This window comes from Astyanax mexicanus, chromosome 12 (genome assembly GCF_023375975.1).
Source record: "Astyanax mexicanus isolate ESR-SI-001 chromosome 12, AstMex3_surface, whole genome shotgun sequence".
Taxonomy (NCBI): Eukaryota; Metazoa; Chordata; class Actinopteri; order Characiformes; family Acestrorhamphidae; genus Astyanax; species Astyanax mexicanus.
Window position 1 is genome coordinate 3,772,286 of NC_064419.1, and position 25,402 is coordinate 3,797,687.

General features: G+C 37.2%; 3 protein-coding genes across 4 annotated transcripts in view; 1 reads left to right on the forward strand and 2 right to left on the reverse strand.

The window, feature by feature from the left end:
* Positions 1-6,858, reverse strand: part of elk1 (ETS transcription factor ELK1) — a 38,004-nt gene extending 31,146 nt beyond the window's left edge. The window contains exon 1 of the mRNA XM_007245848.4: positions 6,020-6,858. Coding sequence (XP_007245910.3) covers positions 6,020-6,047 — 28 coding nt within the window. The 5' untranslated portion in view covers positions 6,048-6,858. The remainder of the gene's footprint in view (positions 1-6,019) is intronic.
* A 6,963-nt stretch (positions 6,859-13,821) lies between these two features.
* uxt (ubiquitously-expressed, prefoldin-like chaperone) lies at positions 13,822-18,265 on the reverse strand. 2 transcript variants are annotated; one of them, XM_049486155.1, is made up of 7 exons: positions 17,843-18,265; positions 16,582-16,663; positions 15,389-15,456; positions 15,189-15,296; positions 14,188-14,251; positions 13,998-14,087; positions 13,822-13,937 (listed from the first exon to the last, which is right to left on the reverse strand). In XM_049486155.1, exons 1-6 carry the CDS (start codon positions 17,923-17,925, stop codon positions 14,025-14,027), a joined length of 468 nt encoding a protein of 155 aa, XP_049342112.1. In that variant the 5' UTR covers positions 17,926-18,265; the 3' UTR covers positions 13,822-13,937; positions 13,998-14,024. The 2 variants fall into 2 exon arrangements, with proteins under 2 accessions (XP_049342112.1, XP_007245908.1); XM_007245846.4 differs by having other exon boundaries at positions 13,822-14,087.
* Positions 18,266-19,415: 1,150 nt separating this feature from the next.
* Positions 19,416-24,638, forward strand: zgc:86609 (TMCO1/EMC3 family protein). The gene is made up of 8 exons (XM_007245847.4): positions 19,416-19,865; positions 20,725-20,782; positions 20,927-21,020; positions 21,123-21,227; positions 21,959-22,040; positions 22,327-22,406; positions 23,440-23,522; positions 23,652-24,638. Exons 1-8 carry the CDS (start codon positions 19,711-19,713, stop codon positions 23,775-23,777), a joined length of 783 nt encoding a protein of 260 aa, XP_007245909.1. The 5' UTR covers positions 19,416-19,710; the 3' UTR covers positions 23,778-24,638.
* Positions 24,639-25,402: the final 764 nt, after the last annotated feature.

The following is a 25,402-nucleotide window of genomic DNA, read 5'->3' on the forward strand; positions in this document are numbered from 1 at the left end:
TGCATCTAAGCTTTACATCACTAAACAGAATTGAGTTTGTATTAAAACAAAATTCAATGCAATTATTACTTTTTATTATTTTGCGAATAATACGAAATGACGCCACAATTCCGGAACAAAGGACGAAAATTTTGGCGGACCAGCCTGGATCAACTGAACCATGGTGCGATTTTAGCACTTTTCTAGATGTTTTGAAATTACAGAAAATGGACACAGGCCATTGCCATCCATTAAACAACAGAAGAAGAAAAAGATCCAGTGTTGGGCTAAAATGTTACTCCAGCAGTACAGATATAAAAAAATTACACCGCTGACTCTACTGTATCTACTGTAACTGTAGACTATCTCTATTTTAAAAAAAAAAGAAATGAAAGTAATCCGAGGGGAACTCTCATTCTGCTGCGTGATGCACATGCAGGCAAGTAGATTCAGATTGGGTACAACACATGTTAAGCCGTGTAGGTGATGATCGTGACAGGATGTTGCAAAGTTCTTTGTGAAACCAAAAGCAACCAGACTAAATATATACCATGTAACAAACACTTGAAGCAGCTTGACATAACTGTCATTACCCTGTAGTGGTTCTGTGTGGGTCCTGACCACTAATTAATAGGGTGAAAGGAGGAAAAGAAAGTATAAAGTATACAAAGAAACTTTTCGGTTGTGTTGGTATGAATGGATCAGATATAGCAGTGCTGCTGGAGTTTTTAAACACTGAGATCACTTAATGTACACTACATTAGTCACTCCTACCTAGAGGCAGAGACTAAATCTGTTGGTGCACACTTTGTATTGTGTCATATTTTAGTAGTCCTTCACTGCTGCCCACAGAATGCTGCCAGCTGGATATTTCTGGCTGGTGGACTATTCTCAGTCGAACAGTGACACTGAGGGGTTTAAAAACTTTAGCAGGACTGTATATAGTTATTATAAGGAATGTACTCAGTATGCAATGTACAGTATGCTTCATATTATTGAACTCTAAAAAAAATAGCTGGTACTACAAACCAACAGACAATTTGCAGCTCCTCTATTAAAAAAAAATAACATAAAAGCCTTTTTAAAATTATACTGTTACTATAATATACAGTACTTATTGCACAATTACAAGCTTAAGTCAACACTTGCGTTCAAAAGTGTTTACAATAATTATTAAAAAAACAACAACACTAATGCCTCTGCGATAAAGAAGCCATCTGATTAAGTCAATAGCTAAGTGACACTTGTTTAATATACACAGAAAATGAGAGAGAGAGAGTGAGGGATGGAGAGAGCAATGCTAATGCTTAAAACGCTGACACAGGCATAATAGAGCACTGCGGTATTAGTGGCAGGCAGAACAGGCTGATTCCACATGCTGCTGGTAAATTGGACCATATACTAAGACAGAACAGCCACTGTCAGTGCTGTGAATCTTGATGCTTCTCTCCTCCAGCGCTTTATTAAAAAGAGTTATGAAGACTTTTACTGACTGTTTTTAGTGCTGTAGCGCTTTATTCTCTCATTCTTTTCAATGGAGTGAACTGTAATTAGTATAAGATCCATGTAGACTTCTGCTATTGCTAATTAAGCCAACAGTGTGGGTCATCTGCAAGAACGCAACAATACACTGTACCACATTCTACTACAGCATCTGCATGGTAAGATTGTGGCTAAAATAGTGTTACAGCTTAGGGCTAACATACACTACATGTTCAATTATTTGTGGACACTCCTTGTAACAATTGCATTCAGCTTCAGATCTCAAGTTGCATCGATGGCAGAGGAGGACTGCCAATAGAATAGGACTCTACGACTACTGACTTTAACAAAGCCCTCGAAATCAGGAGACTGAAGTGGTTAGCTATAGAGAGCTATAGATAGCTTTGGCAATAAAATCCTGAAAATTAAACATATCCATTTTCTCTCTCACTTAATGCTTGGCAGCACTTAACTGAAATGAAGCGGAGTCTAAAACATATGACATGCCCCCAATCAATAAACTCAGCACAGCAAATTAACCTAAATCCATCACAAACCATCCAACCTCACACACCTAAATCAAAACCAGGAAAGGGGTGACGAAAAGCAAAAGCAAGGAAAGTGAGTGTGGATAGCTGTTTTAGTCTAAAATGTCTTTAGCCACACACACCAGGAGATCTGGTAAGACAAAAATTTAACTACAGTGATTTTGTTACAGTGCTAAAAAACAAAGCTGTACAATGCAATTTAGCCTAATTCAGAGCAGAGCTTTGAAAAGAAGCGATTTTTATTATAATGCAAAATAACAGGGTTGTAAACATGCTTGTAGAATCGATCTGTCCATTTTGTGCTTAGTTAAGCTCTACTGACTTCTTGGTTCTTGTTTTTTTTATATAACCTAGAAACAAACTTTGGTTTGACCCAGTTTACACCAAAAAATCAAAATCTGTTATCTGTTTACTCAATTTCCCCATTTAACAGCACTGCATTTAGATGTATATACACTGCCACACTCACTCACTTATAAATGAAAAAGGTGAAGTGTTACCATAGGAACAGGTATGTTATTTGATGACGTCATCATTTCAGCTAAGGTATGATGAAGAGTTCAGGGTTTCCCCTTATATTTTTTTCTTATTATATGTTTGCCAATGCCAATACATAAGCATTTATGAAATGTAAATTATAAATTATAAATCATTCTACTAGGAATCCATATAGAAGTATAGGATTTTTGGTTAGTGTAGTGTAGTGCTTAACAACACTGCTTCTTCTGTGGTAGAAAATGTGTGTAAAAGTATATAATGTACTGAACAAATAATGGAATAAAATAACATTTATAAGTAGTAAAATTAATAAAATGCAGATATTAATGCAGTAGCCAATTATACATGATTACCAAATGCTTATTATTATTACCATTACCTTAACTAGTGGAGAGAGTGTTCAGTGTGACCCTCACTATCTTATATGAAACATCTGTGCTTTTGGAAAACCCTGCTTTGCTCAACATACACTATTAAACTGTGCTACAAATAAACATATCAAATATCAATGTAGCTTTATGCTGGACAAATCTAAACATCTGTCCAATACAGATAATCTTCTTAAGCAGTTTGTACATATGCAGACACCAATATGGTACACATTTTGTACACAAAACCTAAAATAAAACTAAATAGAAAAACACCAATACCAGTTTTTCCCTTCCAATTCTGAAGCTGGATTTTTAAGCATCAGATACAAACTATGACTATTATATTTACACAGCAGTGATTTGTATCTCACATCAGATACAAAAAGCTTGAAAGAACAGCATTTACTAGTTGGGTAACTACACATTTGAAAAGTTCCAGCATTACGAGAAAATCTAAATTGTTACAAATACAGTAACACATGGAGCAGATATGTTGCTGGCCTTAGCCTGACACAGTATTGGTATTGGTGCAACACTAAATTTACTACTCAGGTTTTTTATTATCAGAAATGTCTGTTAATGTCTGTGTCCACATCACAGAACACAAAGAAACAAAATAGTAACATATAAAAATGCCATAATTCTTAAGCCATTACTTGGTTTGTTAGTCAGCATCCTAGAGTAGAGTACCCTAGAGTACCCTCCAACTCACAGGAACATGGATGTCACACAGACACACTATGAAATATTTGGATTGCAAAACATGTTGACATTCCAGTTTCAGACACCCACCAGATCTGCTACATCTACATTACCCACCACAATCCTGCATTCACAACAAGAACAGGAGAATGTTTTCCCTGCTCCTCAACACCTGATTCAACTCTTCAGCTCATTCCCAAACACTTGAGGTTAAAATAGAAGTGTAAGAGCAGGTAAAGCACTCAGTAGTGTGGTGCTAGAGAAGAAAACAGCTCTAAAAAATCAGCACTGGAGTAGCTGGCTAGCTGGTGTGTGTGTGGCTGTGGGAAATAAGGAGCTTGAGGAAGGACACAGCTAATGTTAGTTAGCTAACACTAGTTTTCAAGCTTTTAGCTTTAGGTAGGGTAGAGGAATTTTAGATTTAGAAATCAAGCTGAGGCATGACAAAAAAAAAGAAACAGGCTGTAGCTAGCTTCTGAACATAATATAACTGATAGAATGCTGTATTTCTACATTAAGAACAGGTAAAATATGCAGTAATGTGTGGCAGATATGAAAACAAAACTGAAACATGTCTGAAAATCAGCACTGTGGTAGTTGGCTCTATTGTGTGAAGCTGTGGGAGCTGAAGAGCTGGAGGAAGGACACAGCTAACGTTAATTAGTTGTCAAGCTTCCAACAGGTGGGGGTGGTTAGCTTCTCAACATGCTATAGCTGACAAAATGCCATGTTTACATAGTAATCTCATCATTTATGGAAGTCACCTGTGAACAATCCAAGTAGATAGGTGTGAACTAGGTATAAACAGTTAGCTAGCTAGAAGTAGGGATTTTAGCTAGATATTAAGCTGGGGCATGGAAAACACACAAACATTCTGTAGCTAGCTTTTAAAGATACTATTACTAATAAAATACTATATTTCACATCCAGAAAATGTAAAACACTATGTACATTATGGTGTAGAGAGGACAACAACACAATCAGCACTGGGGTAGCTAGCTAGCAAGTTAGTGTGTGTGGGTATAAAGTGCTGAAGAGCTGAGGGACACAGCTAATGTCAGTTAACACAGCTAATTAGTTAACTAACTAGAAAATGAACCTAGTTGTCAAGCTTCCAATAGGTGGGGGAGATATTTTAGCTAGTTAGAAATCAAGCTGGAGCACAAAAAACAGAGAAACATTCTGTAGCTAGCTTCTAAACATAGTACAACTAATAAAATACTTTATTTCTACATTAAGAACAGATAAAACACTCATGAATGTGGTGCAGAGAGGGCAACAACACTGAATCAGCACTGACTAGCTACTGTGAAGCTGTGGGAGCTGGAGGAAGGACACAGCTAACGTTAGTTAGTTGTCAAGCTTCCAACAGGTAGGGGAGAATTTCATGAAAAACAGCCAGGAACAGGCAGTAGCTAGCTTCTCAACATGCTGTAACTGATAAAATGCAATATTTTACAAAGTAATTTTATAATTTATGCAAAGCACCAGTAAACAATCCAAGCAGAAAGGTGTGAACTTGGTATAAACATTAGCTAACTACCTTATGATTAGTTAGCTAGAGGTAAGGGTTTTAGCTAGCGTTAGTTAACTTAGATATAAAACTGGGGCATGAAAACACAAACATTCTGTAGCTAGCTTCTAAAGATACCATAACTTATAAAATACTAACTTATATTTCTACATTAAGACATGTAAACACTCAGTAATGCGGTGTAAAGAAGAAAACCACACTGAAACAGCACTGATTAGCTAGTGTGTGACTGTGGGAGCTGAAAGACAGCTAATGTTAGTTATCCTAGTTAGCTAGTTAGCTAACTCTAACTAGTTAAGCTGTCAAGCTTTAAACAGTTAGGGGTGATTTTAGGCTAATTAGACATATTATATTTCTACATTAAGGACAGTTAAAACACGCAGCAGTGTGGTGTGGTGAGAAAAATCAGCACTGGAGTAGCTGGCTAGCTTGTGTGAGGCTGTGGGAGCTGGAGAGCTGGAGGAAGGACACAGCTAACGTTAGTTGTCAAGCTTCCAACAGGTAGGGGGGGATTTCATGAAAATCAGCCAGGAACAGGCAGTAGCTACCTTCTCAACATGCTAGAACTGATTAAATGCCATATTTTACATAGTAATCACGTCATTTAGGCAGGTCATTTGTAATATATATATATATATATTAATAATAATAATAATAATAAAGTATAAAGGTGTGAACTTGGTATAAATAATAGTTAGCTAACGTTAGTTAGCTATATCCAACCTAGTTAGCTAGCTAACCCAAGCAAGAGTTGTTATTAAACATGGCTGAATTAAACTGTTAACGTTACCTAACGTTAGTTCAATTCAACGCAGTTTTATAGCTAAATACAACGTACAGGTTAACGCAGTCTAGATTAGCTAAGCAAGCAGTTATATTATGTTAGCTATATTAGTAAAACTCACCACTTATTAGAGTGTTGGAAGAATCCATGTCTCTCTGTAACTGGTCTGAATTTGATGCCAGAAGTATGCAAGTTCAATCACGTCCACATTGCTATCTGCATCCGCAAAAAGATGTCAAAAGTGGCTTCCCTTGAAGGCAGACGGCGACACAAGCAGACACGGTTCGGTTTTAGGATTATATAACAGCTCTGAGGCTCTAAACACATGCATTTCTGCCTCCATGTTTAGCTAAAGGAGACTGGCTGCAGCTACTAACCTACCACCAACACTAGCTACCTAACCTACCAACACTAGGTTTCGCTAGGCTAGATTGAGTAACCACCACCGCAGTGTCGCTTCGATAGACTGAGATAGCGAAGTTAACTGCACACACTGCACATTACCCACCCTTTCCTGGCCAAAAATACAACTTAACTCTACATAAACGAGTCTGTTTTCGAGCCAAAGGGCTTAGCTAACTACAACACATGGTATTAGCTATGGCAGCAACGCCACCACCATAATAGCAGCAGTGTTGTGTTATGGAAGAAGAAGCGGGTAGGTAGCAGCTAAACCCTACGAGCCAAAGAGTCGAGTCCTGTTCAGGTCCAGAGTACAAAAAGTCCAACTGCGTTTTGCTTCCCTCCACTGCTCAAGTAAAAAACGCAGCTCGTCTGCCTTTCAAAAAGTTGCAGCTATCTCCACTTCTACTCTGCTTTCTGATTTGCCTCTCTGCTTCCTGTTTCTACAACGATGTGTCGACTACTTTGGCATTTTCACTTTTTTTTTCTTCTCCCTCTTCGCTCCACCATCGCGCTACAGAGTCCCTGTGGAGCTCAAACGTCAGCACACACACATTAGAGGTGGGTGGTCCAGGTCCAGAAAATAGAAATTCAGTCCTGCGTTTTGCTCCAACTGCGCTTAAGGCTGTGCTGCAGCCCAGCTAGAGCTTAGCTGGAGCAAAATCCTGGAATGGATTTTTACTTTTTGGGACTGAATGAGATAGGAGGGGATGGACTACCCACCTCTAGCACACACGCACATGACTGACGTTGGTGAGTTAGCTAGCTAGACGCTGTAGCTTCAGCCAAATGAATGGAGGAGAAAGTAATAAAAAGGTCAAACGTTGTTAAGATGATAATGCATTTGACATTTATGAAATGAGGGAGGCTGTTAAATAGCACTGGAAGCTTTTGTAAGGCGCACGGTGTGGTAAACTACTGCCGCGGCTGGTGGTGTGTGATGTGCTTGTATGTGTCAAGGGCAATCCACAGGTAGCATGCCATGCAGTCAGTTAGTCGCCTTCCACACACACACACACACACACGTGAGTGCAGAGTATGCATGGTAGAGCTGGCTGAAAATGTTACTGGCAAGGGCTTACAATTAAATCTGTTGCAAAATAAAACAAACAAAAAAAAAATATTTTGGTATTGGATTATTTCTTTGCTGTAACAATGTTTCTTTGACAATAAATCTTGGAATACTCTTGGAAAGCCTGCTAATTTCCAGCTAATTCCTCAAATGTTGCCACATTTGTAAGCAACATGCATTTGCAGGATCAGCAGAAAAGCTGAGTATGCGGCTTGTGTCCATTTCTTCTCTGCCATTGACAAACAGCACGCTTTACTGTTGCTATTGACATTTGCTACTTACTAGGCCCTGCTACATTTACACTGATTTAAATAGGGCCCGTGCATTAGGGCAACTCCAAGTGTTTGGAGTGAGCCGTAGTACTATCTCTAAATTGAGGGCCAAGTTCTATATAACAGGGATGTCAGAGGCAGGTCTTGAAATGGGCTTCCCAATAAGACATCACCCTAACAATGTTATTTATAAACAGAAAAAAAGGAATCTGAGAATAATCGTTTCCGTTCATTCTGCTGTGGGGTGTGCGTGTACGCGAAGTGGAGTCAGATTCTGACAAAGAGTTAGAATCAGCCAGCCACCTTTGCCTTCATTTGTAGTGGTATTGTGAAGGAGAAATCTGGACTGCTATGAACTGAAACTGTAGTATAGCAGGATAAGAGATAGGTACCTCATAAGGTACTTGTGCTGATTTGTTGTCAATTTAGCAATCTTGACAACTTTAACAACCTATATGTGGCACAGCTGCACACCATCTATGGGCAAATGTAAGTTATTCCCAAAATGTAGCCTTCTATTGAGAGTAGAGGCAGTTTCTCCAACAAAAGCATCCAGTATTTATTGTCCCAAATTACTTTTTATGTGCCAGACATCTATACAAACATCTAAACAAAAGTATTTAAGTCTTATAGATCTAAAGAAAAGGCTCCACACACACAAGCCTCAACCAGTTTTCCATAAAGAAGGCACTCTTTGCTTTGGGCCCATTCACACACCTACAGTCTGGTAAAGTATTTGGACAGTGGCACAAGTTATGTAAGTTCCCCTCTGTATACTATTTTGGTTGATTTACAATGAAGTGTAGAAATTCATCCATAGATTCATTGTTTACTTAGCCTTAAAAGTAACCGCCATTGTTGTACATGTAAGAAATACTTTAATACTATAATTTCCTGAAGTCTTAAAATCCTTAAAAGGCATTGCCAGGCCTTTTCTTCCTCTGCCCTCAGTTGCAAACTCGTTGTGCATTGCTTCTTTTTTTTAATGCACTGGCATGCCAAAAGTTATGGGACAGGAACTAGTATAGTGTCCCATGACTTTGCCATGTCTCATGAAAGCTATTGAATGCTACAACAACTTGAAGGGTATGGGTGTGAGGCATCAGAATTGCTTGTCTGTTTACATGGACATTTCTAGCCAGATGCTGCTGGTCACAATCATTACCACTCATTGTGCTGCTGTCCACTGTGGGTGGTAATGCCTTCTATGATGTATTCATTGTTCAAACAACAATGTAACTCAAGGAATGTTAAATACACACCTTACAACCTATATATGTGTAGGCATTTCATGATTTTACTCACTTTTGTACTTCTATCTAATGTCTAATCTTTTTAAAACGGTAAGGGAACAACCCACATGTTTCAGTTAATTGTCCAGTTATTTTTAAAACTTTAAAAATAAAATGCACTATGCAAGAAATGGATGTAATTTCTAAATGTTCAGTGCAGTGCATTAAATTAAATTGAACTAAAGCTGAAAGTCTAAAAGGCCACACTTCATTAATATCTTACTTGCTTATTTTCTATATTAAGGTGTACAGAGGTAAAATTACATAACATAACTGTGTCAGTGTCCAAAAACGTACAGACCTCACTATATTCTGAACATGGCACATCAAATACTGAGTGTGTTTGTGTGTCTGTGATGCACATGCTTATGCCAGGAGTCAGTTTGCGCCAGTCGTAGCCCTGCAACAGGGCTCATCGTGCTGCGCGTGTGATGCACATGGTTATGCCATGAGTCCATTTGTGGCAGTGCGTCTTTGTACAAAGAAAAATAAATCTATTTCAGGAAGCAGGTCTTACACTGCTGCCACAATTCAACATCCAGTTTCCATGGCAACTAGTTACTCGTGTGACAGGGTATCCGTCACAGTGATGCTGAAGGAAGTATAAGGAGGTATAAGCACGCTTACCCTGATCTACTCAACCAATTAAAAGTTCAGTAATTATCCATTAATGTGCTGTCAGTCACAAGTAAAATAATATCACCCAGTGTCCCACCCAGGGGTGTCCAAACTTTTTTTTTCAAGGGGGCCAAATTGGACCATATCAAACAAGGCTGCTCTTAATTTTCAAATTTATTATTCATTAATTACTCCAAGATTTGTGATTGATTTAACTAAAAACTTAGCTTGCCTTGTTTTAATTGCTTAATTGCTACAATTGCTTGATGTCCTTATTCAAGGAAAAACAATAGAATATTGTAATTTATTTATTTTTGTTAGTTTGAGCCAATAATAAAAAAATGAATCATTCTTGTTTTTTTCCTTTTTCTACACCCTGTTTTTGAAATATACACCTCTTTTTAAATGTCAGAACATTAACCAACAAGTTAACACCTTCTTTAATGAGATAGTGACCTAAAAATTACCAAACAGTTGAGCCAAAAATAAAGGGTTAATTTCACTTATTCGTCAAAAAATTTGACATGATTTTTTTATTTAGGTAAGCAAAACCAAACTCCTGATAGAAAGCAAAATTCAAGTGTTTAAAAATTGCACTGGTCCCTAATTTATTTTATTTACTTTACAACTTTACTTTACAAAGGTTTATGAAGTGCTCATAAAGCTATTGTGAAGCAGTATCTCATGCGTCCATACATAACAGACATATCCATAATCATTTAATGAAGCCCTTCTAGAGCTGTTAGATGCATTCAAATGTTCAGATGTCCGTTTTCACTCAGCAGCAGTCTGAGCGGTTCTGACTCATTCTGACGCATTTCACACCAGAACACTCTGAATGGCTTGTTTACATCTTACTATTTAACCTTGAATATTTTATATTTTTATTGTAATTGTGAATAGTTAATTAATGATTCGTTTTTTAGTGTCATATATATTGCCAGACTACAGCTGCTGATGGCAAATAACATCACGTTAATCTGCTGGACCACACGTATTAGGGCTGAGCAATATTGAAAAAACTGACAAGAAATTAGAAAAAAGTCTAATTAATTGTAATAAGCAGATATAAAATGCCTGTGATATTTTGTTCATAGGAAATACAATTGTGCAAATTTTACTCTGCTTATAGATATGGATTTTTATATATCCTATCGAGATGATACTGGTCCACTCGAACCCTGCCATAGCTGGCTGTTAGCATCACAGCTAACCTGCTCCAAACTTTCTAAGCCTGGCTGCTGCATCTGTTAGCACTGTGGCTTCACATCTGCTGAAACCAGCTGTTAGCATAGCCGATATCCTGCTCCAAACTTACAAACTGTGAATTGTTTCAACACATTGTTATACGACTTTATGCATAAAAAAAAGACTGGAATATTTGAAGGGTGGCTTTAAACTGAGCGGTTTGTCCTGGCCTCTAGCATTTTGCATCTTGGGCTCACTCTATTTTGGGGATCTATGGACAATCTGTAAATCGTGCACTGTGCAGCTTGATTTAGTGCATGTCAGTATGTCTTTGCTATTGTAACAATGGCAAAAGTATGCTTTGTGTGGCTCAAAACGCAGTCAAAGGACAGTTTCATTGTGTTTCTTGCCATTTCCTTTAAGAGCCAGGTGCGATATGACTTGATTGGCTGATTGGTATTTTAACGGTGCATCGCTTCTTCACTTCTCAGTACTCAGGAACTGACCTGCTCTTTTACGCTGTGAAGATGTGCGAGCAGGTCGTTTATAAGAACAGCAATGATTCAGCATGATTTTAGTTGTCTCTTGGGGAGGGCCTAAATTTACACAGAGCAGAATTAATAAGCATGTGTAGCCGGACTGACTATATACTATATTATAATCACTACACGTGACTGCTACTTTCATTTATGGACAGTGACTAATCTGTTGCACCACTGCACTGAACAGAAACTAAGATGACTGGCACATTGTTCCAAGCTGGCCATATTAAACCCAAAGAACTGCAGCAAAATCACAAACTCTTTTTTTTCTGGGTAAATAAACAGTTGGACAAAGGTAGTGTTCCAAATGCAGTGTAATAACCATTTTATTACTCCACCTGAACCCACACAAGACCAAAACCAAACATAGTGCCACCTTCAATTCAGTCTACAGACACTAAAATGTGCATCACCTAGTATTTGGAAGTGTCAGATTTCAATGCTATAAGGAGGGAGATTTACCAGGAACAAAAAACTATAAAATATTTAGGCAGATTTTTGAGCTACATACACAGCAGTAGCGTATAACACATGTAATACAACATGCCGACGTCTCAGCATGGAGTTGTAGAGGTTCCTAGTGGTGTCCTGCAATAATTCATCCTATGCAGTTTGAATATTCTCTTATAGTTCCTGCAGATTTTTCGGTAGGGGTGGAGTGTTGATGGCATGTCCAGTAGCATCCCATGAAATTTTAATAAGGGATAGTTCTGGCAATGGAGTTGGCCATGGCATAGCATCTGGTGCTCTAACCCAGAGTGTTTGGAGTTTTGTCTCGACTAAAGTATTATGTGGTGTGATTTCTAGGCTGCCACAGGACATGCAGTATGATTTATACTATACCAACCACACTTTAAAATATACAGGGGTTGGACAATGAAACTGTCCCGACAGACAGTTCTGGTGGAAACAGGAGAGTTGAGGTGCACATTGAATTCTGCCGTGATTTGTTCAGCCGTGGTTTTATGTTTTTCGGATACAATCCGGCTTAGCACCCGAACATCATTTTCAGACAACTTCCTCTTACAGCGTCCACAGTTAATCCTGTTGGATGTGGTTCGTCCTTCTTGGTGGTATGCTGACGTTACCCTGGATACCGTGGCTCTTGATGCATCACAAAGACTTGATGTCTTGGTCACAGATGCTCCAGCAAGACGTGCACCAACAATTTGTCCTCTTTTCAACTCTGGTATGTCACACATAATGTTGTGTGCATTGCAATATTTAGAGCAGAACTGTGCTCTTACCCTGCTAATTGAACCTTCACACTCTGCTCTTACTGGTGCAATGTGCAATTAATGAAGATTGACCATCAGGTTGCTCCAATTTAGCCATGAAACCTAAAATCCCACACTAAAATGACAGGTGTTTCAGTTTCATTATCCAATTTCTGTAACTGCCATACTTACTGAATTAATTAACACAACTTAAATACTGCAGATATTTGGGACCACTTAAGACGATTAAGTCAAACTAACTCAAAATATAACAGTTGGGATACACACTGTCCATTTGTTTTAAAATCTACTTTTTGGCGTATTTTAAGTTGATTTTGTTAAGCTCCACTGACCGCAGTGATCAGTGAGTCATTTAAATGAAATATGGTGAACAATAGGGAAGTGCAACCCTGATAAGGAAAACACATTTTCCATTGGCTCCTGGAATCAGGATGTGCACCCACGACAACCCCCCCCCCCCCCCCCCCCCTCCCACATACACACACTCACCATGAATGAATAGTAATTTCCTCTAAGCTAGCTTCCCCTATGTGGTAACAGAAATCTCGTATCAGTACAGGACTCAGCCCCAGTCCCAACTTTATCCAGGTTTAATATTTCAATCCTGGATTATGTTTTTGCTGCAAGTTAAGGGAATGGTTAATGACATCCAACCATTTGGGTCTTACCTCTATTTCTGGCGCACTGCTTAATCAGCTCTTCCTTCTGCCCCACCTCTAAACCCATTCATCATCCAGTGACCCTACCTACTGAGGGTGGATTCAGCAAAAATCAGGGGGTTTAGTGCCCCTTTAAGTTCAAAAATTGTAAGTTAGTAAAACTTAACTCGTCAGGTTTTACCATACTCAACAATGGCTCATACTGAATAAAATTATGCATTTTAAATCCATTTAAGCCACTTTGCATTGCTTATTTACATCACTTAATAAGACTGTCTTGTAAGTAAATGTTTGCAGTAGTTATTTCATATCCATTTTTGGGAGTCTTACCGTTTTATACATAGATATACAGTAAATATGCATGTATTGACATCACCAAATAACTGTGATAAACCTCTCATCCCTTGTAATAGAACATGTTGATTAACCGACAACAAGTGTTCTCACAGAAAACAAAGACATACTGCAGTGATTAATGATCAAAGCTTTTGGAACCGCTATGACCAATGAAACTCATGAATTGCAAACAAACAATCTAGTGACTGCTTAAAGAGCGAGGAGGCATGAGTCACACATTTGCAAGAAGACATTAGTCACTGTCTTCGGCACCATCATTAAAAACCATTACAGTGCACAGCTCTATTGAAAATAAGATGCATTTTATTGAGTCCATTTCACTTCATTAACAGTACATCCTTTTAAGAAACCATGTCTTATTGAATTATGTCATTTTATACAATAGTTACATTATATGAAGCCTGAAACCCATCCCAGTTATACATAATGTCTCAAAGAAAGCCTGGAGTATGAGACCGGGTTTCCAACTGCAAAATTAAGCTGTAGTTAAAACACCTCTCTCCTTCTGGTCTCAGGAAGATCCGTCAAACCCTGTAACTCTCTTAAACCCTGTAGATGAGAAAGAGCACACTTACTTCACTGCAAAAAAGCTCAATCTTTACTAAAATAGTTTAAAAAAAGAATGCATCACGAATAAAAGAATGTTTACCTCTAAAACCAGGCGGATGTTGGCCTTAATTTTTGCTGCATCTTTGGTAAGAACCTCTGTGTACCTAAAAGAGCCAAATAACACTCTGAATTACATTACTGACAAATTTCAAGCATTAATAACAAAACAATTATTCCTCTACATGTTCCAGAGACTCAGAGATTTAGTGCCACATTACTAAAAACTTCATCAAATGTAATTTGTAATAGATTTATCATTTCAAACTACTGTGACTACTGTGCCGATGTGACGAGCACACAAGAGTTTAAGTGATACCATAAAAATATCACATAAATTTTTTTTTTTGTAAATGATCTGTGGTGTAGTGATGATCATAGTCCTGTCACAATCAATCTTTCTGTCCAGAATGTTTTTGCGGTAAACAATATTATTGTCATTTTAAGAGCTTTTTTTTAAAGAGATTTTATGCTACCAATATAATGATAATATAATAGCATAATATTAGAAATGCATCCTTTTCAAATGTGATCAACTTTATATAAAAAATACATTCAGACATTGGAATTAAAATGCTAGTATTTGAAAATATCCTGAATAAATAAAATTTAACTTCTTTTTTTTTTTTTTTTTTTTTTACAAAATTATCATATTGTCTTATTCATGTTAATGGATAATAAGAAAAAACATAAAAGGAGATATTGAGGTAAGCAATAATTATTAAGGTTATTATGTCCATATATTGTATGATAACTCACTAATGTAATAATTGATTATAATGTTCCTATAAATAATTGTAATGTTCCAATAAATAGTTCCTGTATTAAAGTGACACTTGGCTGTTTTTTTTTTTTGATACTGAGGCATGACTGGAAATTGTGCATGCAGTATACAAACCAATTTTTTATGTTAAAGGCTTCACTGGCTTAGTGGTTTGACTTTGACTGTGCATATGTTTTCTATATCTGGGTTAAACAACATATAAACTGCATATATATGTGTGTGTGTGTGTGTGTGTGTGTGTGTGTGTAAGCATGTCTCACTCTGTAAGCTGTTTGGTCTTCTTTTCTATGAACTTCAGCGCTTCAGAGAGTGTGAACTCAACAAAAAACCCATACCCAACTGCAACAAAGATTTTAGAAGTGTCCGGTCTGAAACAGAAAGAAATCCACATCAGTCAGGCATGGAGATGCACACGGCAGAGAGCGCTGAGAGCGAGAGAAACCAAAGAAACCACACTCACACTTGAGCTTGAACATAGAAATTACAGCCAAGGTCTACATCTGTCTTAAGCTCTTTGCTGTCAGCTTCCTGAAAGGTAAGAAAGGCTACAGAGTCAGAAGTGGTGAGAACATACAGCAATCTGCCTTAATGATAATACAAGTTCTTTGTATTTCACTTAATGTGCATGTTATCAGGTTCACTGGGACTATAGGAGCACTTTGACACTGTTTCTTTTTATACTTTACTATGCCTCAAATTACCCTGTTCTCCAATGTTCAGGACTAGGGATGGGCGATATGGCCCTAAAATAATATCACAATATTTTACAATATCGATACTCTTGGCGATATGACAAAACAAGGAATTAAAAAATAATAATTTTAAGAAAACACTACTGCAACAAAATGAAAATGTAATTTTATTATTGCATACAATATGATATGGCACACCCCTAACTGAGATATATAATGGGAAATGAGCTCAGTGTGATTTTTGAAATTGTTTTTGCTAAAAACAGTTAAAAAAAAAGTACCCTGATGTGATAATTAGGGGTGTGTGATATGGCACAATATTTCAAGATATAATATCGATCATGATATTCAAAACCATTGGCAATATTATTGCGACGATGCAATTTGGCACACCCCAATTCAAGACCATGACAAAGCAGGTAAATGTACCTCAGGTGTGTTCAGGTACATTTCTCGTTTATTGCTATCTTAGCAACAGAAAACACAGGTGTGCCACGAACTAAAAACAACCTAGACAATAGTCATCAGTCAGATGTTCATTGCTATCTTGGCAATGCAGTATGCAGATAGACAGAACCACAGGATTACAGTCTATAATTATTGAACTGCAAAGTGCAAGTGCTCCTTTTTGCTCAGTTTACAAAAGCTATGGAGCAGATACATAATATCAGTAGGTCAGTATCAGCAGAAAATGCATGAATGAATCAGGAAAAAACGAATCTGATCCTGTAACTAAAACCAATCCTGAGAAAAACATGCACAGTGAGGTTGTTAGGTGTGTGTATCTTCCTTTAGGCTATGGGAGTGGTTTTAACACGGTGGCCTACTTTTAGATGCTCATCTTACTGGAATATGTTAATACCGGTATTCTGTTTTTTGGTCATTTTTACATGAGAGTACAGATTTGAATGCAGTTGAGAGGCAGTGAAACTAGAAACAAATAAAATACAATAAAGTGTACCTGAATACTTTTGATTGTATTCTTCAGCTGGAGATACTGTGATATTTTATCATACACTCCATCTCTCTGTTCCAACACTGTCCTAGATAAAACAAGCACAGTTACATTATATATATATAAATATAATGCAGTACAAAACATTAGAATTAAAAAGCATCTTATCTGGCCAGGTGTGAATGGGGAGCATGAGTGTTAAATGTGGGGTTCTCTTATAATGGCAAATGAATATTTAACATGGCACCTCATAATAAAGAACTCTCTGAGGATGTGAGAAACTGAATTGTTGCTCTACACAAAGATGGCCATATGCTAGCATACTAAAACTGAGCTACAGCACAGTGGCCAAGTTCATACAGCGGTTTAACAGGACAGGTTCAAATTTTATATAAGCCATATCCGGATGTTTGCTTAAAAAATGACACATAAGTGCTGCCAGCATTGCTGCAGTGGATGAAGACATTGGAGCCTGTCATTGCTCAGACCATCGGATTCATACTATATTAACTCAGTCTGGATAGCCATCTTCTAAAACTGAAGCAAAAGAAAGCCTACAAACAGTCTGCAGAAGACATGCAATCCAGGAGAGTGCAGTCCACTGATTGATCTATTTTAGGCTTTTATTTATATTATTGTTGATTAATATGGCTTACAGCCAATGAAAACTTCAAATTCAGTCTATAAAATTAGAATAGACCAACTGGTCCTTTTGGCAGAGTGGGCAGCGTGCCAAGTCCTGCTGGATAATGAAATCCGCTGTAAGATCTTCCGGGATAACAGTGCACTGACTTTGAACCTGATGTAACACAGTGGACCAACACCAGCAGATGACATTAAATTAGTTTATTAAAAGTTAATTCATTTAATTTCTTGTTAATTAATTGAATAATGTGTTTGAAAGAATCAGTTGTAAAGTTGTGAAGCGGTAGAATAGGTATACATTGATTAGCCCTATTTGAGTAATGTTCTAATTCATATTATGAGAAGCAAGAACTACTCAATAAAATAAAGACAAATGTTTAAGAAAAATGAAGGTCAGGCAATTTAAAAGGAACAATTTTAAAGAACTTTAAAATTATCTTCAAGTGTAGTCACAAATGTTCTGATGAAACAGTTTTCTCTGTTGTACAGGATAAATAAATAAGAATCCACAAGTTTTCAGCACCAATAAGGTACCAAGGTGCCTGAAACATCTGCACAACACAGTGTGATGTATATAAAGGCTAAATAAACAAATTTCTCATGTCAGTGTACAGCTACTCACTGTAAATCTCTCTTCAGAACGTCACTGATAAAAGCTTCATACTGCAGGACTTTGTCGTCGATGTTGAGATTACCAGAAGTCATCCTGCTAATTTAGTTACAGCTGCAGTTTCCACGTGGCACGGTAAAAAAACAAGCTGGATCTAGAATAACCTCATTAAAACACCGAAATTCAGGTTTTTCTTCTCCTGAGCTGCAGAATGAAGCTGACAGCTGAGAACCTGCTAACAGGCTAGCTAGGCTAGTTAGCTAGCAGTTATTTCAGGACTGACAGGTTAACTAGCTTCATAAAACACACACGCTGAGATATTAACACTTTTCCTGCGAGTAAATATCTAATAATTACTGATCTGCCTCGCGTAATCCTGCGCCATGTGAGAGTAAAGCGGTTGTTTACAAGATACCGGAAATAGCCATGACACGCAGCAGGAAACGAGAGGAACTTAAATTAATTATTATTATATTTTTTTAAAACTGATTTAAAAATTCAGAATATAAATAGAAAATATATGCTACACGTTTTGATTGGTATATTATAATAATAAATAAATACTATTAATAATACTTTTAATAATACAGGTGTTCATATTTAAATAACGTTAATATATTTACTTTATAAAAAAACAAAACGATATTTCCAATTTGTTAGAAATTTTAAACACATTTTAAATAATTTAATAACTAAGAGCTCAGGCTTTATTTATTCAGTTGTTTAAATTGTAGCTTAGCAAATGTATTCACGTTTTCCTTTATGTTTCATACAGAAAATACAAATTATTGTATTATAGAAAAAAATATTTTTGTGTTTAAAGATATACAAAAGTTCATTTTTAAAATAATAATCAGACCCAAATCATTAAGCTTCTTTCGTTACCGTTAGCTTACATTTTTGTTTAGTTTAAATTTTAAAAAATACATAAAACATAACATCATATTAATAGCATATTAATAGCAATTGGTCGCATATTGCTCTGATATTTAAACGATTATCTATATTTCACATCTATTATTATATTTATTTATTTAGAAGATTGAGTCCAAAATGAATGGATGTGAATAGGGCTAACAGCTAAAAACTAAAACTAAAAAAAAAAAAAAAAATAGTTACTATTCACTAATTCTTGACATTCCTTTAATTTTATAAATTGGATTAAATAATTTCTAAAAATGTAAAGAAAATATGCCTGTATGTTTCCTTTTTCTACAGCAAACAGGTTTTGGACAACAGATTCGCTAGCAATGCTGCTAACTACTGTGTGCTGATTGGTTGGTAAGAGATGTTGGTCATAGTGGAGTCAAACTGAGCACGTTTAAAAGGCGTATACTGGAGTTTTGACTGGATATCTGCGGTACTGAAACGTTTAATATATTCTGGGTCGAGCCAATTAGTATTTATTTCAGTGTAAACAATATCAAACATTTATAAATTTATTTTTAAACTGATTTTGCTCAATTGCTCCATATGAGTCCATTCATTTTGGACTCACTGTGGAGCGCCCTCTAGTGGTTGAACAAACACGCAGTAGATTTTTAAGTGGGTATTCTCCGCTCTATACGTTCTCTGGCCGTGCCATGCTGCGTCTCCTGCAGAGTACAGAGTTAGCTTAGCACTGTAGCCTAGCTAAGGTAGCGAAGTCGTGTCCTAGACCATAATTAACATTAGCTAAGTAGCTCAATAGCTCAACAATGAGGCTCACGGGGCTTCTTTAGTTTTCAAGTTGTATTTATAAGGCATAGTCACTATTTATATTATTAGTACTGTACAGTAATTTAAATTAGAGGTAGAATAAATGCTATATGCTAACTTGACCCGAGTTTAAAAGTTTAGGTTGGTTAGCTTAGATAGCTAATATTAACTTTTCTCCAAACATGGCTGGACCCGAGCTGCTGCTGGACTCCAGTATTCGTCTGTGGGTAGTTCTGCCCATTGTCTTTATCACGTTTTTTGTTGGAGTTCTGCGTCATTATGTCACTCAGCTTTTACAGAGTGATAAGAAAGTGGACCTGGAGCAAGTCTCTGACAGGTGAGAGGACCTCTGACTCAAACCCAAACCCACAACTAGCTTATCTACTCTGTTTACTCAGTTATGACTGGATAAAATTGATCAAATCACCCCAAACTAGCTCAATTACACTGTTTACCCAGTTATGAGTGGGTAAAATTGTTCAAGTGACCCAAAACTAGCTTATTAAATTATCAACTCATTTTTGACTAGGTGAAAATCAAACGGCCCAAAACTAGCTTATTTAGACAGTACTGAACTAGCTTTACTGTTTACTCAGTTATGACTGGGTATAAGAAATTAAATTTCCCCAAAATAGTTTATTTACACTGTTTACTCAGTTATGACTGGGTATGATTGATCAAATTTCCCCAAACTATATAATTTAGATTGTTTACTCAGTTAATACTGGGTAAAGTTAATCAAAACTAGTTTATTTACACTGTTTAATTAGTTATGGGTAAAGTTAATAAAAGTACCCAAAACTAGCTTATTTAGACAGTGCTAAACTAGCTTTACTCTGTTTACTCAGTAATGACTGGAAATTTTAATAAAATTATCTAAAACTAGCTTATTTACACTGTTATGTTACTTAGTTATGACTGAGTAAAATTAATCAAATGACCCACAACTAGCAGTTGCAAATGGGTAAAATTTATCAAAAACGACCCAAACTATTTTATGTAGATAATTTACTTAGTTATGACTGGGTAAAATTGATAAAATTATACAAAACTAGCTTATTTAGACAGTGCTGAACTAACTCTATTCTGTTTACTCAGTTATGATATAATAACTAATTATAATGACATTTTTCTGTACTCTGTACTGAATCATGCATTCATTAATTTATTTTTTAATGTTATAATGTGTTTTTTAGCCAGGTGTTGATACGCAGCCGCGTTCTCAGAGAGAATGGAAAGTACATCCCTAAACAGGTAATCTTTTTCTATAAGATGAAGCAACTTTAAGTAGATTATCATATCCAGTTTTTAACAGGCAGATTCTGGGCCCAGTTTCAGCAGCTGGATCTGGAAAGTTTATCCTCTGTTGCTCATTGTTAATCTCTGTTTGATTTCCAGTCATTTGCCATGAGGAAACATTACTTTAACGATGCTGAAACGGGTTTCTTCAAGAAGGTCAAGAGGAAAGTGGTGCCCAAAAATCCTATGACTGGTAAGCGCTGATGATGTAAACATTGATTGGGTGCTGTGAATTAAAACAGAATCACTTTTGGTGGGAAAAGATCTTTTTACATTTTCTGAATTCTATTTCCAGATACCAGCATGTTGACTGACATGATGAAAGGAAATCTCACCAACGTGCTGCCAATGATTGTAATCGGTGGCTGGATCAACTGGGCTTTCTCTGGGTTTGTCACTAGTGAGTACAAGTTGGTCATCCTGAGTCTCCTAAGACTCTCAAAGAGTTGTTTTAAACCCTGGAGCTGGAGTACCTTCTGCCCAGCACATTTTCGAGGGTTTCCAGGTCTAAATCGTCTTAGAGGGGTTTGTAAATTAGCTGCTTCTGTTGAGGCTGAGGTGGGTTGAGAGGAGGGTAGACACAAAGCCCTCGTCCACACGTTTACGTTTTTGTCTGATAACTCCTATTTTTCCTTATTTAAACTCTCACATCACATCAAATGCATGTTTTCTTGTCTAAATCTCATACATTATTCCCTATATAATTAATCATGTAAATTTTAAAACTACAGCATCTGCAGATAGCATGATTTCAGATTTCTACATATGAATAAATTGTATTTTATCATTTATTACATAATAATGCTCTGTTTAGATTTAAAATCTGTAAGGAGTAGTGTAATTTTTGTTTTTTCTTTCTCTCTTTGAGGTACAGTCAATCCATACAGCATAATCAGTGTTTCCCTCCATTTAGAGAGACATATGCTAACAGAGAGAGGAAAAGCTGGGTTTTTAAAAAAGTAATTTCTTGAAACTTTGCAGTTTTTATGACTCTTTCAAATAAAATTCACTGATCTGCTAAAGTAGCGTTTTATCAGGAGGACTTTGAGAATAAAGATCTTTATATTGAAAGTCTTGATTCTTGATTGTGGAAATAGTCTTAAAGTATTTTGTTGCTTTTTCCACCCACAGCTAAGGTTCCCTTTCCACTGACTCTGAGGTTTAAACCGATGCTGCAGAGAGGGATTGAACTGCTGTCGCTGGATGCGTCCTGGTATAATATTTAAACTCCTATATTACTATAGTGTTAAGGTCACGAAAAAAAATAACGTATCTCCATTTAGTTGTTTGTACATTGACTTTCATTGAAAGCTAATAATGTTTCTACTTTCTTTTTTAAAATTCCCTTATTGGAGATACAAGGTTTTGGCGTATATATTGAGTCATGCAAATTTTTCTGGCAATGATTTCAGATTATGAAAGCGATTAAGAGAAAATGAGATTAGACACTTCTTTTGATTATTATTTAAAAATAAAATGTTAAAAATATATTTTTACAGGGTGAGTTCAGCCTCTTGGTATTTCCTTAATGTGTTTGGGCTGCGGAGCATGTACTCTCTCATACTCGGGCAGGACAACGGTAAGCAGAACTGTTTTATTGTTTTTTTTATTGTTTATTTTATGATCTGAATGTGTGTGTTTTAAGCAGACATTTGGAGCTGGTTCAGTTGTGCACAGTAAGATATATATGATTAGCCATTCTTGTCATTTTAACTTGAACGTAACATTAGCAGTACATCACCATGGCTGGATTACTGACAGCGGCCAGTGGGGCCTTGAGGTCAGGGGGCCTGGGGGGGACCTGGCCCAAAAAAGTTTGCAATGCCTATCAATATTTATAATACAATATATTTTTATTTCCAAGGGCTTCTATGAATATTAGCGACTTTGACCCAAGGGCCTCTTGAGGGCCCTAGCCATGCTTTTGGGGGCCCTAGCCATGCTTTTGGGGGCCCTAGCCATGCTTTTGGGGGCTCTAGCCATGCGTTTGGGGGCCCTAGCCATGTTTTTGGGGACTCTAGCCATGCTTTTAGGGGCCCTAGCCATGTTTTTGGGGACTCTAGCCATGCTTTTGGGGGCCCTAGCCATGCTTTTGGGGGCCCTAGCCATGCTTTTGGGGGCCCTAGCCATGCTTTTGGAGGCTCTAGCCATGCTTTTGGAGGCTCTAGCCATGCCTTTTGGGGGCCCTAGCCATGCTTTTAAAAATGTTTGTGGCACTGCTCTTGCTCTGACTTCAACTTCTGGCTTCTTAGAGGTCCTAGGAAAGAGGGGGGCATCTTTTTAGAGGCCCCTTGATTACGAGAGCCCCTGCTATGGGCCCCTTGACCTTCATAGAAGTAGTTGACCATGGCTCCTTGACTTTCTAGGGACCTACAAATTGCCAGGCAAGCTACCATATTTCACAACAGACGTTTTGATGCAAATGTGCGATTCGGGCCCTTACTTAATGTTTCTGAAATTGAATGAATCTGAAGCACAGAGACACAAATTAATTTAGCTATTTTGTCCAGGGGCCAGGACTATCCTAATCCGTCCTTGTACATCACAGGTTTAATATTAGTCATAATAAAACAGATTTTGACTCTAAACTCAAATCCCTCTCTTACTTACAGCTGCGGACCAGTCTAGAATTATGCAAGATCAAATGACCGGAGCAGCCATGGCTATGCCACCTGACCCCAACAAGGCCTTCAAGGTGAGAAATGCTGTAGATACTAGAAAGAAGTGAGAACAGAGAGACAGCAAATCAAAACCTACATCTAAAGGTCATAACAGGGTCAAACATTTAGCCCTGTTTTAAACTGGGTAAACTGGTGTGTTTCAGAGTGAATGGGAAGCTCTGGAGATCGTTGAGCACAAGTGGGCTCTGGAGAACGTGGAGGACGAACTGATGTCTCAAGACCTGAACTTTAGAGGACTCTTCAGTCAGGATCCCAAAAAGATGTTTTGATGGTAGCAAAAAAACAAAAAACAGTAAACTAAAATAGAATATGATGGTAGTTGATGCACTGTTATGAACAAAACCCTCAAAATCAATTATGATTATAATCATTATTCATTCCCGTAAAATTTCTGTTGATTAATTATCTTTTGTCCCATTGTTTTTCTTTCTTTTTTTTGGCTGAAATGTCTTACAGGCTGAAAGATGATTAAGATGTCAGTGCATCATCACTTAATTTTTGTCATCGTTTATTTTGAAATATTTGTTCTTTGCAATGTGCCCAAATTTCAATGAATAGAGCAAGATGCTCTTTTATACATTGGTTTTCTTTTTTTTCTGTAAAATTGATGTTTTTGGAGTTTTTTTGCATAACAGTGATAATGATGATGATGATGATGATGAAGATAATGGCCCTGTAAATTATGCAATAACTGCTTGTATAAATGGTTAAGAGAAAAACGAGCTGAATTCAGGAGATACTGGACTGTAGTGGTTGCGCTGTATTGTTTTTTTTTTCTTTTTACCCAAAATCTTGACTTATACTTTTTTTGTTGTTTGTGAGGAGAATAATTTTTTGTTAGTTTGTTCTTGTGTGTTATAAGTATTATACCTCATCTTCTTCAGTATTGCCTTAATTACATGTTGAAGACAGCCTTTAAATCAGGTATGTGTGTGTGTGTGTGTGTCTCTCTCTCTCTCTCTCGTATAGTGTTATCTATACCACCCATGCCTTCCTCTCTAAAAGTCTTCCTGTCTCTGCCTTCTGCTTATATAATGAGACCCTGAATGTGGATCGATTCTTATTGCTGCCTGTGAGTCAGAACTTTCACTGATGACGAAATAAAGTGATTTCTTGAAGAAATAATGGCACCCTTCTGTGATATGAGAATGAGTTCATGATCGTTGCACGATGAGGTTGGTTAAGTGTTGGCGGTGGACGTGGTTCACCCTGCACGCACTTCCTCTGCTGATGCGTACAGAAATGAATCACTAGTGCAGGAAGAATGAATCAGATTTTGCGAGATTTTAAGAAAAGAAGCCTCTGGATTGGTTTGTTACAGGTCCTTTACTTTTTGTTTTGTTTTAACTTTCTTTAAAGAATAGCTCACTTATTTTTTACATTTATTTCTATTTTTTTCCATTTTCTCCCATTTTAGCTAGGCCATTTGTCCCACCCATTCAGCTACTCACATGTTGAGTCGTTTTGAACTTCTGCTGATGCATCATTGCCGAGTAGCATCACCAGTAGCGAGCTCGGAAGAAAGTGCAGCGACTCGGTTCTGATACATCAGCTCACAGATGCCTTGTGCTGATCCACATCACCCTAGGAGTGATGAGGTAAAAGAGCACCATCTACCCACCCAGAGAGAACAAGACCAAGTGTGCTCTCTCAAGGCTCTGGCAGCTGAGAGCAAGCTGCATGACCAGGATTCGAACCAGTGATCTCCCGATCGTAGTGGCATTGCTTTAGCCCCTAAGATGACATCATCTAAAAAAAAATGTGTGGCCATAACTTATTAAGGTGTGAAAATGAGATTCTAATGCATGGCCAAGACTTATTAAGGCATGGGAACAAGATAATTATATGGTAGCCAAAAAATAATAAAGCTTGCTTTACTGTAAATTAACACCTA